The sequence below is a fragment of the Muntiacus reevesi genome, chromosome 22, assembly GCF_963930625.1.
Source record: "Muntiacus reevesi chromosome 22, mMunRee1.1, whole genome shotgun sequence".
Taxonomy (NCBI): domain Eukaryota; kingdom Metazoa; phylum Chordata; class Mammalia; order Artiodactyla; family Cervidae; genus Muntiacus; species Muntiacus reevesi.
Window position 1 is genome coordinate 47,172,489 of NC_089270.1, and position 19,275 is coordinate 47,191,763.

Below are 19,275 nucleotides of genomic sequence, written 5' to 3' on the forward strand. Positions count from 1 at the left end.
GCAATATCAAAGCTCATTAAAGCTCCTATTTAACTGTAGGTTTTACAACCCAAGCAAGCATTGTTAAGAGAATCAAATTTGTGACCCTATTTAATCAAGCCACATTAAAAAAATTTTACATACATGCTAAAGAAAACTGGAAGTATCCTGGCTTATCTGTATCCCTGGGGCCCAGTACAGCACTACCTAGTGCTAAGTAGCTCCTTGATGATATCGTCTCTAGTCAGTTGGAGGTTTCATAAATAAAAGAACTTGAGCTACTGATGAATAAACTATTTTTTGAGGCAGGGCAATAAGTTAAAAACTATTTCTTAATTACTTCAATTCATTTCTCCTTACCTGAATTTCCAGGAAGTATTAACTGTTTGACAATAGGAGGTCGCACTGGGGTTGAGGACGGAGAATTGAAACCACTACTGTATGGGCTACTGGCATTTGGACTGTAAGGACTTGTATAACTGACGGAGTTGAAAGGATTATTATACAAATTCTGCCTCTTGAGAGCTGCATTAATGACAAGAGAAAAAATCAAATTGAACAAAAGGCTAGTAACATTTCAAAAAATTTCCTGTTAGGCAATTCAGTAATTCATTATCTCAATTTAAATACAGAAACATTTCTACAGTGGGGAGAGGGGGTATATCACATTAATAATCCCAACAAAATATCTCCACTATCTTAAATTTTGTTATGCAAATAAAACAGGAGCCACATCAAACAAAAATATTGTAGATGTTACAGAAAAACGCATACAAACTCTTTGGCTAACCCAATAACACCACAGGAAGAACATCTCCTCAGCAAACTATTAACACTAAATTACTTCTGTCTTGTGGGGAAGTTTATTCCCACTGTATCAACCTTGAATGACCTTTAAAGTAAAATGAATATAAAAGCAATTTGTGTTTTCTCATTTTTTGAATACATATTGCTAATAACAACAAAAAACTATGAAATAATGAGTTTTAAACATAGCCTTTCCTAAGTTTGGATTTTAGAAGAAATAAAATAATATCGACTATTTAGTGAAAGTGAAGTCACTCAGTTGTGCCCGACTCTTTGCAACCCCAATGGACTGTAGCCTACCAGGCTCCTCCGTCCATGGGATTTTCCAGGCAAGAATATTGGAGTGGGTTGCCATTTCCTTCTCAGGAGATCTTCCCGACCCAAAGACTGAACCTGGGACTCCCACACTGTAGACAGACACTTTACCATCTGAGCCACCAGGGAAGTCTATTGACTATTTAGGCCATACTAAAGTCAAACATGCAAGAATTCTTTTTTGAAAAGAAAAAAAGTTCCGCCCACTCACATTTTCTGGGCCAAGGAGAGTACTTCTGCTAGAAAAAGGTAAAACATCTGTGCTAGGTGTATAAAATTATAAAAGTAGTATGAAAGATCTCAAGTACAATTATATGTAAGAAAAATTAATACTTAAAATATTTTGGGGAGCAGTTTCCTTGTGGTCCAATGGTCAAGAAGTCACCTCGCAATGCAGGGTACACAGGTTTGATCCCTGGTCTGGGAAGATTCCACAGCCTGCAGAGCAACTAAGCCCACACGCCGCAACTACCGAGCCCGCACACCACAGTGGGAGAAGCTGAGTGCCGCACAGGAAGATCCCACACGATTCAGGGAAGAGCCGTGTGCTGCAACTGAGACCCAACGCAGCCAGCCGAATAAACACATACGTAAAAGTATCTTTTTCTTTCTTCCACTCTATTCTAAAATCTACCATTTATTCATGTTTATGACCATTACCAAAGTACTACGTAGAATACATACACAGATGTGGCACGGTACTTTTTCTCAACAGGCCTATCACCAAGTAGTGCAGGGAGAAGAAACAATGATTTCAAGGCAAAATGAAATGAGTACTATCAAAAAAGTGCAAAGAGGCTAACGGAAATGATGAGACAGGAGCAACACATTACAGCCGACAGAAAGCGGATAAGGCTTTTTGAAGAGGAGGCAGTGGAGCAGCCGTAGACAGGTGAGCAGTCCTGTGACAGGACACCAGGACTGAGCAAAGCACATGGCTTCATCTGCGCGTGTAACAAAGGAAAGCTGTGCTCTGAAAATGCATGCTGTGTCCAGGGAATAACAGTGAGTAATCTAGAAAGGCAAAGTACACGATGAGGGGCAAAACAAGAAAAACCAGCTGGGGCCAAGTCACAGAAGGCCTGGAACGCCATGCTTAGGAGTTTGAAATGTGTTCAGTAGCAATCATAACACCATCAGGGACTTCTGAGCAAGAGTACTGTGATCTAATCAGCACAGGAAAAACAAATGGTGGAAATCTTAATGTTAAAAAGATTAGACTGAACTACTTAATAAAGGTGACCAAAAAAAGGAAGAAAGGGATAAATATTAAAAACTAGAAAGGATTACTAAAGGAAAAAAAAATAAGATGGTTCTGAACTTTCTGGTTTGCTTATAGGCAGAGCACTGGTTGAGAGGAGGCAAACATGTTTTCTGTTAAGTTGGATAGTACAGTAAGCTGGTGAATAGTATAGTTTTATACATATTCACCATGAGACAAGACACCATTAAACATATTGAGTATGCAGCACATAGCCTGATTTCAATATATCAACCTGAGGAGAAACAGAGGTGTTCGTTCCTTCCTCTTTACTCTGATTTCCTTTGAAGCATATTCTCTATTTGGTTATTTATTTAATTACCAGCACTGCAGGTTCTCAACTCAAATTTTAACTTCCTTTTTCTTGAGAAATTTCAACCATAATCACAACATTAGTTAGTATCTGTATTACCCAAGTCCCCCTTATTTCTCTCTCTAAGCCTAAGTTTTCACGAGCTTCAGTCTCATGTACACTGCCCACTTAAAGTCTCTCCTGAAGGTTCGGCAAATGCACCCCAAAACAAACTCATTCTTCTCTCATTTTCATTCTCAAAACTAATTCATGTCCAAATCCAAACTCATTCTTTTTGAGCTAAAACAAATTTTATGTCTGCAGTCCTTATCTCAGAACGGTAACAACATTCAACCTATCACACTACCTGGAAACACAGAAATCAATGCCGATGCTTTCTTCTCCCCCATTTCCTCATATCTGGCTTATTCCTTTATCCTTTCACACCTTTTAGTCTCGACTATGACCCTTTACCCCAACGCACACTGCTCAGCTATCATCATCAACCCTCCTCAAAACCATCCTATGTTCACTTTTGGCCTTCTCCACGCTAATATAGTCTGGGATGACAAAACATTCTAGAGATAAGAGGCGATGGCAATGTGAATGTACTTAATGCCACTGAACTGTACATTTAAAAATAGTTAAAGTGGGGTATTTTATGTTAAATAAGTCTTACCACCAAAAACATAAAAAAGATGGGCAGAGAATAGAGAAGGGAGAACCTTAAAGACTGAAAAGAAAACTGTAGGGAGTGGTTAAGACAGGGTAAAGAAGATAATGCATTATCATTAAAAAAATAAATTAATTAATAAGAAAAGAATGTCTCAGGAACACATGGTAGTTCACTGAAGAGCAGCTGAGTGTGAAGGAGCAGAAACTGTTGTGCTGGAATACAATAGCTAAGTTTCTAGGAGATGTGCCTTATCAAAAAATACATTTAAAAAACTATCTTCCCTCCAACCTGGGAAAAGAGAGGTTTAGGACTATAAGCTTCAAACCTGAAACAGCCAAATTACTTTTCCTTTAAATATATACAGTTATGGCTACTGCTCTGTGCACACAGCTATAAGATCTAAGCATTGTTAAGCAGATCCAGTACTTGATTACACCTAGTTTCAGTTCAAGAGTTACAGCTTCTCTTACAGGCTCCTACTATCTTTAATAACTTTGTCATAATAAAGCAAAAAGCTACTCACTCCAATTGCTACTTCTGAAGTGTAACCGGTTTGGTTTTCTCCACTATGTCTATCCCATACATTATTTTCTTATAATAACCATTGCTTGTTACAAACTACACTTTACTATGTGCCAGTTTAACTGTGTACTTTCCCCATGCCTCCCCTGACCACTTGCAGCTTACACCCTGAAAAAAAGAGCACGTATTTCAACAATAAAGTAAAAAAAAGTAATCTTAAGGACACAGCTGCCAAGTAAACACAAAGCAAAAAACAAAAACCTATTCCAAATTAGTAATCATGCATCAATCTTTTACTACATGAGTTTTCCTGGAAACTATTACTTTTTTTGGTCTTCTGTTTTTGTTTTTTTGGCCATGCCATGCGAATTGCGGAATCTTAGTTTCCTGAACAGGAACTGTACCCAGGCACCAGCAGTGAAAGCACTGAGTATTGATCACTGGACATCCAGGGAATTCCTGGAAACTGATATTCTTAACAGACTGACAGTAATTCCAAGAAAGAGTCAATAATCTTTTTCCTATATTTCCAACACACCAGTATGCTACATTAAATGCCATAGATAGTGACACATATATTTTATTAGCTTTGTGAATGCTATTAAACAACAGGGCATAAAAGCAATTTAAACCTAAAATGCCAAATAAAAGACAAAGCAAACAAAAAGACGACAGGCAGGAATACATTTACTAATCACTCCCATGAGCCAGAAAAACATGCAAGGCTCTTTCATAAACATTATCACTTAATCCTTAAATAACACTTATAAGGTTTCATCATTCTTATAAGAAAACTGAGCTCAACGGAGTTAAGTAATTCACAGGGTCACAAGCAACTAAGTGACAAGAGTGAAAAGGAGGTCTCTAAGGTTCTCCATCTGTATCTTTCTATCACATCAGAATTTCCCTGTGGCTGGTGAGATGATTTCAGATGATACCAGACAAAACATTTTTTAAAATAATCATTTGTTTTAGCTTACATTAGAAAAAAAACTTGTCACAAAATCCATTATTTCACAGATATTTTTATCATGAAGCTAAATAAATAGTCAGAGATTAAAAACAAAAAAAGAATTTATTAAGTAAATAACAGAACAGGGTTATGTGCAAATGGCAAAACCTCACAGCAGCATGCACAATGTGATCTGAAAACCACCACCAAGCAAGGAACTGCCTTCCTAAAAATATACCATTCAACATTTATCTGTTTTTTGATTAAAGAAAGCAAAGGGGTGAACTTACAAGTAAAATTACAGACATACCTGACATAGTTTGATCAAGTTTGTGGATAAGAGACTTTTTAGCACATTCAACATCAGGACTTGGGTAATCCAAAACTTGCCTGCACCAAACTAAAGGACTAACCGATTTCTGCATTGGTGTAAGTTTTTTCTTTGGTGATGAATATAGCCTAGGAGAAAACAAAAAACAAAAAAGACTAGTGTTAGTTACTAAACATAAGGTTATAAAATAAGGGATCTTTTGAACAGATTTAAGTTGGGGGATGAGAAGTAAAAAATGATGGAGTATTTTTAAATCACCCACATCTACTTTCTGCACAGGAAGAAAACATTATAACCATCAATATAAACCCAAATCTCAACTATTAAGTGAACTCAAAGGAGGCCAACTGTCCAGTCCTAAAGTGTGTCTTATTTTTCTTTTACTCTCATTCAAAAACTATGAGGAAACATGTTTTTACAATAGTTTATTCTGTTTTCAGTAGTTCTTAACTCCCTAACATAACCATATCATTAGGTCTTGTCTAGAAGGCAGATAAATATCTTGCTTTCCAATTCCCATTTCCCTTCCCACCACAAACCATATGAAAATTTATCACTGGCAATTCATTCCTTTTACTTAAGCAGTAGCCCCTCTGGAGCCCTCTTTTCAAATGATGGTATGTTAGAAAAAAGCAATAATTTAAAAAATCCTTAATAACAATATGATCCAATTTACTAAATTACTTCAGTTTCAGTAAAGAAGAAAGAAGACATATTTTATAAGTTCCTGGAGAAGGTATATAAAAACAAAAAGGTGAGAAGACAGGAGACAGGTGTACTTTAATTTTCTAAGTAAGTAAGTGTTAGTTGCTCAGTCGTGCCCAACTCTTTGGGACCCCATGGACGGCAGCCCACCAGGCTCCTCTGTCCATGAGATTTTCCAGGCAAGGATACTGGAGTGGGTTGCCATTTCCATCTCCAGGGGATCTTCCTGACCCAGGGATTGAACCCGGGTTTCCTGCACTGCAGGCAGATTCTTTACCAACTGAGCTAAAAGGGAAGCCTACTTGATTTGTTTTTCCTCAAATGAGTTCAGATCATATCAACTGATGTTCATTTCAAATGTGACTCTACAGGAAAAATGTGAAGTTAATTGGACTCTAACCAGAGTGATTTCCAAATTAAGACACTTTAGGTGAAATCTATGATGTAAACAAAATTATTATACTTCCGATGGATGGGATGTAAAATCAGCTCCTTTCTTGGGTCCTACTGACACATGGAGGATGGGGAAAGGGAGACAAAGGGCCCCATTTCCCACTGCTTCCTTATCTTGTTGATGCTGGATAGAGGTGGAAGTTCTGCTCCCTCACTGGGTCTCTATGATTTAATTTTAACAGAAACAGGGTAATGAAGTAATACTTTTCAAGTTTTATTGACAAGTGAAAACTTGATAATCTCAACCTACTGTAAATTATATTAGCCATCAATAAATTGGCTGTGTCCATCAGAACGCAGTCCCTCTTGATTAAACTATTATTATGTAAGAAATTCAAAAGCATCAGAGTGAAAAAAATGTTTTCAGTAGGCAGTTATTTTAAAGAAGTCTATGTGTTTACAAGAGATGAGCAAAGGAGATAATACGTATAATTACTACAAGTACTTTTGTTTGAGTTTTCTTTAAAATTTAGGGTTAGGGAAACACTTGCTTTTGCTAAAGAGGCATTCAGTTACATGCTACATACAATACAGCTTGTGTGTCCTCTGGCAGCTTTAAAAGTACTATGAAATGTCAACCAAAGGTTCCCTGACTGAAAAATAATTTGGTGCCAATATTATATGGGCCAAAGTGTTTTATTTTTAGGGATCATTTTAGTGATGGGACACTGAAATAAGAGAATGGTGGTAGAAGATAGTTGGTACACACAAGGGTTATTGAATCAGTTTTCCCCTTTTCATCACTTGAGGAATAGACGGTTTGCTATGTTACCTTTTATCTGTTAACAGAAGGCAAGAGCATTCTGTATTGCCAATAAGGGGATTAAATATAGGATCTATAGAGAGAAAAGTAGTTTATACATGTAGGATCATCAGGACTTGGTGACAATTGGTGATGAGGGTAGGAAATAAAAAAGATGGAGGAATCCAAAATTGTTCTACAGTTTTTAGCTTTTTGTGACTGAAAGTATTACAGTGCCACCAACAAAAACAGGAAAGCTACCATTTATGTGGTATAGGGGAGATCATGATGTTTTAATAGATTCTAAATTATTGATGCTTTATTCATTTAGTTTATAGTAGTTTCTGTATTTTTAAGATGCTAAAAGTACCTTACAACTTTAAAAAAAAAGAACAACTTTTTCAAGATGTAATTTACATACCATAAAATCAACCTGTGTAATCTCTGTACCATAAAATCCACTGCAGAATTTGATAAATTTAGTATTTAGTTACTCCACCACCATCACCATGTAATTTTAGAATTAAATTTACATCACCCTGAAAAGAAACCCTTTTTCTGTTTCTACCTCAAGCCCTAGGCATTAACTAATGTGCTTGCAGCTCCATGTCCTTTTCTAGACGTTTCATACAAATGAAATCATTCACTGTGTGTTTTGTGTGTATGGTTTCTTTCACGTGAATCACCAAAGTCTGAAAGAGTGAGCACTGCTACCAACACAAAGAGAATTGTAAGGAATATCACGAACAACTTTATGCCAACAAAAGAGGTATGACAGATACATTTCTAGAAAGATACAAGTTATCAACTGGGACTCAAGAAAAAATTGAGACTCTGAAGAGACTATAAAAAGAAATTGAATTGATAATGAGGAATGTCCCTGCAAAGAAAAGTCTAGTCCCAGATGCCTTCACTTATTAATTTTATCAATACTAAGGAAAAAAGATGCCAACCCTATACAAAATCTTTCAGAAAACAGATCTAACAGTGAAAGACTGAATGCTTCTCTGAAGACTGTACAGTATGAAGAAGGATGTACAGTATTATCATCTCTATCCAGTGTGGTACTGGAGTATCTAGCCAGTGCAATATGGCAAGAAAAAGAAATTCAAGGCATCCATACGGGAAAGAAAAAGTAAAATTGTCTTTATTCACAGACAATATGATATTGTACATAAAAAATCCTTTGTAGAATCTACTGAAAGCAAACAAAATCAACTAGATTTAGCAAGGTCTTGGGATATAAAATCAACAGCTCTCCCTCCGCAAAAAAATTGTACTTCTATATATGGATGAAGAATTCAAACATGAAATAAACAATTCCATTCACAACAGCATCAAAAAGAATACTTAGGAATAAATTTAACAAATGAACTCCAAGAGTTGTACACTGAAAACAATAAAACATTGCTGAGAGAAATTAAAGAAGCCTTAAATAAATGGGAGAGATGTACCATGTTCACAGATCTGAAGACTCAACATTAACATGTCAATTCTTCCAAATTGATAAGTAGAATTAGGCGCTTCCCTAGTGGCTCAGACAGTAAAGCATCTGCCTGCAATGCAGGAGACCCGGGTTTGATCCCTGGGTCAGGAAGATCCCCTGGAGATGGAAATGGCAACCCACTCCAGCACTCTTACCTGGAAAATTCCATGGATGGAGAAGTCTGGTGAGCTACAGTCCATGGGGTCACAAAGAGTCGGACATGACTGAGCGACTTCACTTCAAGAGAATTAATACAATCCCTAAAATATATCATCAGGCATTTTTATAGAAATGGACAGCCTGATTCTAAAAGTTACATGAAAATGTAAATGGCCAAAAGGATTCTGAAAAAGAAAAGTCCTTTTTTTTTAAATTTCAGAATCTCTGATCTTGCTCCCTTCCAATTCATTCCATATAATGCAGGTGAACTGATTTCTAAAATATGAGTCTGACTATTAATATTACTCTACTAAAAATTTTGTGCCAGTTTTTTTTTAATATATATTTATAGGCGGCACTGGGTCTTTTCTGCTGTGCATGTGCATTCTCTAGTTGCAATGAGTGGGAGTTTCTCTTTGTTGTGGTGCAAGGGCTTCTCTTTGTGGTGGTTTCTCTTACTGTGGAGCACGGGTTCTAGGAGAATGGACTTCAGTAGTTGTGGCTCATGGGCTGAGTTGCTCTGCAGCATGCGGGATCCTCCAGGAGCAGGTATCAAACCCATGTCCCCTGCACTGGCAGGCGGACTCCTAACCACTGGATCACCAGAGAAGTCACTATGCCAGTTTCCTTTTGCCTTATAGTCTTTTCTAAAACACAGCTCCCATGACCCTTGAGACACAGCAATGATCTAACTGTTGTAGCACTTTTTTTTTAAGCTACATTTCTCACCCTCTTCCATCACTCCAATCTAAATAACAGCCATATGGTATTAATTTCTAGTCTTGAAAGCCCAATACCTTTGCTTCTAGGTCATCTGTATATGCTGCACCCCTTGCTCAATTCCACTTTGGGCTTACCTTACCTTCCCCTTGTCCAACCTTCAGCCAGCCCATTACTACTTTCTACTGAATCTCAGGTAAATGTCACTTCTTCAAGGGAACCTTCATTAAGTATCTTTCGTAAGACTATATTAGGTGTCCCTCTATGTACTACATAGTGAAGAAAGGCGTTTTAACAAAGCATCTTTGCATCTACTTAGACATGGCCCACCAAAAAGAAAATTCCACCTCTAACCTTCTTTGAATTACAAGAAACTTACTTTATTCATTTTTGTCCTGTCTGAAGTTTCTGAGTTGGTATTTATAAGTTGAAGAGAGACCTGTAAAAAACTGTTAGCAGCAAAAAAAACACTAAACATGGATAAACCTCAGAAATACTAAACTAAGTTAAAGAAGTCAGCCACAAAAGACCACATACTGCATGATACCATTCATATGGAATGTCTAGAATAGGCAAATCTATGAGATGGAAAGTAGATTAGAGGTTGCCTAGGGATGGGAGAGAGGGTGGGGAAAGAGAAGTGGGTAGTAACTGCTAATACAAGAATTCTTTTGGGGATACTGAAAATATTATAAACCAAGATTATGGCCATGGTTGTACTATTCTGTAAACATGCTGGAAATAACTCAATACTACAAACAGGTGAATTTTATGTAAATTCTGTCTTAGTAAAGGTATTAAAAAATCTGTTTGAAATAATTGGCCTTTCAAGATATTGCATTTTCCCTTAGAATAATCAATACAAAGAAATTAAGCACCATTAAATGTAATTTATGTATATTGCTAAAAGAGAACTAATAAAGATGTAAGACTATGAATACTAACAATATGAATATTAAGAAACTGATCATTACAAATCATATTTTGACCCATACACCACACATGCCTGTATAATATGCCTTGTGATTTAAAAAAAAATCTAAGAATATATTTTGGAAAAGTAAAAATTCTAGCAATATATTTAGAAATATATATTGTGGACAGTATACAAAAAGTATCTTCATGACCCAGATAACCATGATGTTGTGATCACTCACCTCGAGCCAGACATCCTGGATGCAAAGTCAAGTGGCTTGGAAGCATCACTATGAACAAAAAGAGTGGAGGTGATGGAACTACAGCTGAGCTATTTCAAACCTAAAAGATGATACTATGAAAGGGCTGCACTCTGCTAACAAATCTGGAAAACTCAGCAGTGGCCACAGGACTGGAAAAGGTCACTTTTCATTTCAATCCCAAAGAAAGGCAAGGCCAAAGAATGCTCAAACTACCACACAGTTACACTCATCTCACACGCTAGCAAAGTAATGCTCAAAATTCTCCAAGCCAGGTTTCAGCAGTACGTGAACCGTGAACTTCCAGATGTTCCAGATGGATTTAGAAAAGGCAGAGGAACCTGAAATCAAATTGCCAACACCCACTGGATCATCAAAAAAAGCAAGAGCTCCAGAAAAACAGCTACTTCTGCTTTACTGACTATGCCAAAGCCTTTAACTGTGTGGATCACAATAAACTGTGGAAAATTCAAGATATGGGAATACCAGACCACCTTACCTGCCTCCTGAGAAATCTGTATGCAGGTCAAGAAACAACAGCTAGAACTGGACGTGAAAAAACAGGCTGGTTCCAAATCGGGAAAGGAGTACATCAAGGCTGTATATTGCTACTCTGCTTATTTAACTTATATGCATCATGAGAAATGCTGGGCAGGATGAAGCACAAGCTGGAATCAAGACTGCCAGGAAAAATATGGCAGAAAGCAAAGAGAAACTAAAGTGCCTCTTGATGAAAGTGAAAGAGGAGAGTGAAAAAATTGGCTTAAAACTTAAAAAGTTGGCTTAAATTTAAAACTTACGTTTTTTTCAAAAACTTAAAAAAAAAAGTTTTTTCAACATTCAGAAAACTAAGATCATGGCATTCAGCCCATCACTTCATAGCAAACAGATGGGGAAACAATGGAAACAGTGAGAAACTTTTTATTTTGGGGGGCTCCAAAATCACTGCAGATGATAACTGCAGCCATGAAACTAAAAGACACTTGCTCCTTGGAAGAAAAGCTATGACCAAACTAGACAGTATATTAAAAAGCAGAGACATTAATTTGCCAACATAGGTCCATCAAGTTAAAGCTATGGTTTTTCCAGTAGTCATGTACGTATATGAGAGTTGGACTATAAAGAAAGCTGAGCACCGAAGATTTGATGGTTTTGAACTGTGGTGTTGGAGAAGACTCTTGAGAGTCCCTTGGACTGCAAGGAGATCCAGCCAGTCAATCCTAAAGGAAATCAGTCCGGAATATTCATTGGAAGGACTGATGCTGAAGCTTCAATACTTTGGCCCCCTGATGCGAAGAACCGACTCACTGGAAAAGACCCTGATGTTGGGAAAGATTGAAGGTGGAAGGAGAAGGGGACGACAGAGGATAAGATGGTTGGATGGCACCACCGACGTGACGGACATTTGTTTGAGTAGGGTCCAGAAATTGGTGATGGACAGGGAAGCCTGGCAAACTGCAGTCCATGGGGCTGCAAAGAGTCAGACACGACTGAGCGAATGAACTGAACTGATTGTGGACAGCGACTACAGCCAAGAAATTAAAAGACACTTGCACCTTGGAAGAAAAGCTATGACAAATCTAGACAGCATATGAAAAAGGAGATATCACTTAGCCAGAAAGGTCTGTATAGTCAAAGCTATGGTTTTTCCAGTAGTCATATACAGATGTCAGAGAATGACCATGAAGAAGGCTAAGTGCCAAAGAACTGATGCTTTCAAACTGTGGTGCTGGAGAAGACTCTTGAGAGTCCCTTGGATAGCAAGGAGACCAAACCAGTCAATCCTAAAGGAAATCAACCCTGAATAGTCATCGGAAGAACTCAGGTTGAAGCTCCAACACTTTGGCCACCTGATGCTAAGAGCCGACTCACTGGAAAGACCCTGATGCTGGGAAATAGTGAAGGCAGGAGGAGGAGGGGACAACAGAGGATGAGATGGCTGGATGGCTTCACTGACTCAATGGGCATGAGTTTGAGCAAACTCTGGGAGATGGTGAAGGACAGGGAAGCCGGGTGTGCTGCATGCAGTCCATGGAGTCTCAAACAGTCAAACATGACTTAAAGACTGAACAACAACAAAGAAGTGATAATAATCTTCCCCCTACCAATTCTGTCCTCTGAGGTTATTAATATTTATAGTTTGGAGTAGGTTTTTCCTGACTTTTCTATACATACACTTAGTAGACACATAATTAAAAGATGGGGGTAAGATGGGAGACTGGAGATACTTTGCTGAATTTAAGATAACCACAATAATCACTTTTCATGTTGCAGTCAGCTGAAAGTAGGCTAATAAAGTTAAGATTTAATTTAAAGCAAAAATAAAAGCTGTATTAAAATTGTTACTGAAAAACTTCTGCAGATTGGTGTGAAAACTTTTACAAGCTAAGGAAAATCAGATATGAATACCTCAAAATCATCCTTCTCTATTTTCTGAATAAGGCATACTCAAAGCAAAAGATTGGAGCCTCTGTCTTCACAAAGCTCAATATATATTCCCTGCAATAGTAATGACATTTCCAGACTATTAAGTATTTGATCCTGAATAAAGTGTTAGTTGCTCAGTCATGTCCAACTCTTTTCGACCCCATGGACTGTAGCCCACCAGGCTACTCTGTCCATGGAATTTCCCAGGCAAGAAATACTGCAGCAGGCTGCCATTTCCTATTCCAGGAGGCCTTCCTGACCCAGGGATCGAACCTGCATCTCTTGTGTCTCCTGCATTGGCAGGCATATTCTTTACCACTGTGCCATGTGGGAAGCCCAAGATTTTTTGTCTTACCACATCTAAACATAATTTAATAAACTATTAGGATTGTGTTGCTGTTGTTTAGTTGCTAAGTCATGTCTGACTCTTTTGCAACCACATGGATTGTAGCCTGCTAGGCTCCTCTGTCCATGGGATTTCCCAGACAAGAATACTGAAGTGGGTAGCCATTTCCTTCTTCAGGGGATCTTCCCAACCCAGGGACTGAATTCACATATCCTGCAGTGGCAGGTGAATTCTTTAACACCAAGCCACCACGAAAACACAGCTCTTATGAGATAGGTACTATCATAATCCCTGTTTTATAAATGAGGTCACTAAAGCACAGTGAGATAAATGACTTGCCCAAGGTGACATAGCTGTTAAGTGGCAAAACCATGATTGCTTGAGAACAATTGCTCTTAACTATCATATTTTTCCAACTAATACCATTATTTTAAAAAATGCCAAAGATACTTGTAAAGACTTCAATATAGTAATCATCCAAATGGCTGTTCCCTACTTTCTTCTAAGCCCTATGAACCACAAAATATAAAGTTGTAATTGATCCTACTATTACAAGGAAAAAAATCACAATGCAACTGAATAAAGTATCTTCAGTTTATATGTAATTATGCAATTGAAGAAAAGTATCTTCAGTTTATATGCAATAAGAATCTTTTTGAAATTTTAGTAAATAACAGTGGTGATTATTTGCAAAGCAAATTCATTAATAACGTCTTAGAACAGAACCGTTTACAAGCCCCAAAATGACATTAGCTGTAGGATAGAATACAGATATAAATCGCTAGTATGTCAGCAAAACACAACATGGTGAATCAAACAATGGCAGAGCAAGTAGAACAGACTGAAGAGAAGTTTTAAAGTGGTAAATCTCAAACTTCTGGATGGTGACATGCTATGCTTCCATTTTCATTTCATGATTCTTTTGATTCCCATTTTGGTATGGTGTGGCTTTTTTAAAATTTTAAGAAAATAAAAACAATTTTGATATTCCTTGGGATGCCACAAAACTGAGGTGGGAAATGACTTCTTTAAAAAGACAAACATCTAGTGCTGAGGCATAATCATGGGAAAACAATAGTAACAATGAGATTAACTGGGAGTGTAGCAATCAGAAAATGAGTTGTTTCTTTTTGAGGAAAGACATCAGGAAGACTGGAGGTCTCAAACTATACCAGATGCTGCAAACTGTAGCAACAGCATGTATCACATCTATATATTTCATGAAATGTGTGTGGTCCATACTGATTGTCTTAAGAGTATTTTGCTTGTTAACAGCTAATTTTATCTGTGAAATGCCTTAAACAAAACTTCAGCTGTTTAAGAAACCATAGTTCTTATGGCTAAAAAGTCTTAACTTTTAGCAAACAGTATGTCCTTCAAATCCTAAATAATAATAATGTATGTGTGTGTGTCAGTTGCTCAGTCATGTCCAACTCTTTGCAACCCCATGGACTGTAGCCCACTGTAGGCTCCTCTGTCCATGGGATTCTCCAGGCAAGAATAATGGAGTGGGTTGCCATTCCCTTCTCCAGGGGATCTTCCCAACCCAGGGATCGAACCCAGGTCTCCTGCATTGCAGGCAGATTCTTTACCGTCTAAGTCACCAGGGAAGCCCAATAATAATATACACTGACTTTTGATGGTTTGTCAACCAAGCTTAGGTTTTTAAAATTAATATATATTTTCCTTAGTGTTGAGGTTTCTGCAAAAATATCTGAGAAAAGATGTGAAAGCAGCAAGTCAGAATTCACTAAACACTGATAACAAAGATTTATCAATACAATAAACACGAAACAACTGTCTACTCAGAGAATCTCCTATTTGCAGTATTCCTACAGGTTCTGAAATTAGACTTTTGAATTATTGTAAAATTAGAACATTTTGTCCACTATGCAAAAACATGAATCAAATAGGAATAGAAGAAATCAAAATACATGTATTAAGGTAAACATATATTCAAATATATGGATTTAACCTCAATAACAGGTTAGTCTACAATATTAGGTAATTAAAGTGCTAATATCTTTATGTTACATGACAGAGCAGGAAGAGCAAGTAATACATTATACTCTGCTTTTAGCACTAAAGTTAATATTAAGGCCAGTCCAGACATTCTCTTCTCTTTGATAGGAGTTAGTATGTAAGGATTCCTTCTTACTAAAGTATACTGTATACCAAGATGGTTAGAATGCATAAAATACATTTTAGGGCGATGGGGGAAAGTATTTAACAATGTCCTGGAGAGAAAACCCAATCTAATCCTCTACTGTTCAAGCCTGCAATTGTATGTATACATACAAGTTATATATATTTAACTCTCTGTCATATACAACTCCAAGCATCTCAGGGCCAGAAATATTCATATCATCTCTTATGGCCCATTCTTATTCCCAAAGATAACTGCCTGGCACACAGTAGTTTTTCCTAATGTTCAGAATATTATTATTTTATGACTTAGAAATGTGTATGAAGCAAAGTTACTAAATCAGATACTTATTCCTGCAAGACAGCACTAAATATTTCTGGTTAAGTAAACACTGTAAGCATGCTTTAGTGCAATACTTGGGGTGATTTTGCCCCCAGGAAACATCTGGCAACATATGACATTTCTGCCTGGCCAGAGGTGTTGCTAGACATCATACAATACACAGGACACCCCTCACAACATAGAAGTATTTGGTCCAAAGTATCAATTCTCTCATATAAGAAAGTAAGATCAAAATGCTATTTTTAAGCAATGTAAATTAACTCTCTATAAGCAATGAAGATATAAAACATCTTCACTGCTTAAAAATATCATTTTGGTATTACTTTTGTAGGGCTTCCCTGGTGGTTCAGACAGTAAAGAATCCTCTTGCAATGCAGGAGACCTGGATTTGATCCCTTGGTTGGGAAGATCCTTGGGAGGAGGGCATGACAACCCACTTCATTATGCATGCCTGGAGAATCCCCATGGACAGAGGAGTCTGGCAGGCTACAGTCCATGAGGTCACAAAGAGTCAGACATGACTGTGCAACTAAGCACACAAATTTTTTATAAGAAGAATTAAATCTGATCTTGAATCATTCAGCTTGATATGATTTTTTTTTGCAATAAATTATAAGTTGTTAGGATAAAGTGGAAAGACCATCACCATGGACTCAGTACTTTGATTTGAATTCCAGTTTTGCTATGTGTTTCTGGACCCAAGAGGTGGGTAGAGATCAGACTTGGCTTTGTAGCCCACAAAAATAGCTACATCTCCTGTTGCCACCCACATACTACTGCCACACTATTCTTTTCAAAACACCATTTTGTTAAGGATATTCCAACATTCAAAAACCCCCTCCTAGATTTCAGAGATCATGCAAAGTATGGTCTCCAAGTCAATGATTCAACTTTTTGCAGTTCAGTTCAGTCGCTCAGTCATGTCTGACTCTTTGTGATCCCATGGACTGCAGCACACCAGGCTTCCTTGTCCATCACCAACTCTGGAGCCTATTCAAACTCATGTCCACTGAGTCAGTGATGCCATCCAACCACCTCGTCCTCCGTCGTCCCCTTCTCCTCCTGCCTTCAATCTTTCCCAGCATCAGGGTCTTTTCCAATGAGTCAGTTCTTTGCATCAGGTGGCCAAAGTATTGGAGTTTCAGCTTCAGCATCAGTCCTTCCAACGAACACCCAGGACTGATCTCCTCTAGATGGACTGGTTGGATCTCCTTGCAGTCCAAGGGACTCTCAAGAGTCTTCTCCAACACCACAGTTCAAAAGCATCAATTTTTCAGTGCTCAGCTTTCTTTATAGTCCATCTCGCTCGCACATCCATATGTGACTACTGGAAAAACCATAGGTTTGACTAGACAGAGCTTTGTTGGCAAAGTAATGTCTCTGCTTTTTAATATGCTGTCTAGGTTGGTCACAGCTTTTCTTTCAAGGAGCAAGCATCTTTTAATTTCATAGCTGCAGTCACCATCTGCAGTGATCTAGGAGCCCCCAAAAATAAAGTCTCTCACTGTTTCCATTGTTTCCCCATCTATTGGTCATGAAGTGATGGGACCAGAGGCCATGATCTTAGTTTTCTGAATGTTGAATTTTAAACCAACTTTCTTACTTGTTTCCTAACAAATTTCTATCTTCACAGGTTTTACTTCATCCTGTTCAAAAGAGGCACTCATTCTTTCCCCTGCACTTTTTGATTCAGAAAGAATGGCAAGAAACACCCTTCAATCTATCTGTACCCATTGTTGGTACATTGTTGGAAGCTGGTAAAGGATCTGCCTGCAATGCAGGAGACCTAGGTTCGATTCCTGGGTTGGGAAGATCCTCTGGAAGAGGGAAAGGCTACCCACTCCAGTACTCTGGCCTGGAGAATTCCATGGACTACATAGCTCATGGGGTCACAAAGAGTCGCACCGAACTGAGTGACTTTCACTTTCATTTTCACTTTCTCACATTTAAGTCCATATAAATTTTTCTTTTAACAACTCTCACTGCTGGTTTTATTGAGAATCAAATTCTGTTCTCATGTTTCCAAGTTAAACTCTAAGCACTAGAAGGCTTAGTATAAAGCCAAAATCAGTCCTTTAAACAAATGTTTATGTGGTAGCTACCACTGGCCATGCATGGTGCTAAACAGGAATCCAAAGATAAATTAAGACAAAACTAAATGATTGTACCTAACACAGTACTTGTTGTTAGCTCTCTCAGTCATAGACAAGTACTAGCATTGAAACCTACAGCACCTATTCATCAAATTCCAAACCTCCAGATTCAGGTTTCTAGGATTCATCTTTTTGGGGGGGATTTTGTTTTTTCAATCCTCTCCAGATCAGCCCGAGCTAAAAATTACCAATGGTAAACAAGAGTTTCACTAAGACAAGTCAATGAAAAACCCATTATCTCCCTCCTAGGGGGGAAATTAGCAGGTTCACTCAAAAGATAGTCACATCCTACAATTATTAATTTACTCTTTCTGTATATACTAGCTATTAATAAAGACATACAATATAATCTCTATAATTATAAAATACAGTACTAATTAGGCACTAAATGCATATACTTAAAACCTCCTCACTAACTTGATGGCATCTACTAAATTCCATTCCTCAAGTTTCTCAGACTCATAGAGGTTATTTGTGGACTTAGCCTGGCTCACCCCTTGCTTCTTACTCATACTTTTCAAACAAAACAACCCCTAACAGCCACACATGGTTGGGTACTTTCTGACTCTCTCACAGATGAGCAGAAGTTCTTGAATGGAGTAGTGGAGGGTTGTGCATGGGAGGAATCTCCTTCTAGTAAACTGTTAAAAGTGGGACATGGTTTGATTCATCCTCATGAATTCTAAACCTCTAAATTTTAACTAAACACTCTTTCTCTATTTCTAAGTATTTCCATAAACTTCATGGTATCATTATCTTGCTTATCTATTATTTTTCACATTTCAAGAAGATATAATCACTTTTTACTCTCCTCCCTATAGTTCCTTAATATTCTCAAGAAATTGCAATTTTACTCCAGAATTTGAACCTTTTCCAAGATTAAAGCAAACTGTATGTTTTGCATTTTGTGAGTCTTCCTCTTAAATAATCTAGTTTGTTCCTAAAGGTGCCCACATCCTCCATTAGATTCCCAAATGAAAGATCACAGAGGATGTGATTTTTGAGTAAACAGAACATAATAATAAACAAAATAAGAACTCGTATTACTGAAAGACTTAAAACCTAAATGTTTTTACAAGTTCACAGGATGTGATTTTTGAGTAAACAGAACACAATAATAATAAGCAAAATAAGAACTTGTATTACTGAAAGACTTAAAACCTAAATGTTTTTACAAGTTCACTTTTGTTACTAAACTATCATAACAGGAGTCAACATGCAGAGTGCTTTGGCTAGCACAAGCCTTTATTACAATGAATTTGTTGCTGTTTTATTGTTTAGTTGCT

The 19,275-nt window shown here is 37.5% G+C and overlaps 1 protein-coding gene across 3 annotated transcripts in view; it reads right to left on the reverse strand.

Annotated features, from left to right (window-relative positions):
* The window catches only part of SLAIN2 (SLAIN motif family member 2), a 70,362-nt gene that overhangs the window by 38,540 nt on the left and 12,547 nt on the right, over nt 1-19,275 (reverse strand). For all 3 annotated transcript variants that reach the window (XM_065914151.1, XM_065914150.1, XM_065914152.1), the window contains exons 2-3: nt 5,115-5,263; nt 340-504 (exon numbers count right to left, since the gene is read on the reverse strand). In XM_065914151.1, coding sequence (XP_065770223.1) covers nt 340-504; nt 5,115-5,263 — 314 coding nt within the window. The remainder of the gene's footprint in view (nt 1-339; nt 505-5,114; nt 5,264-19,275) is intronic.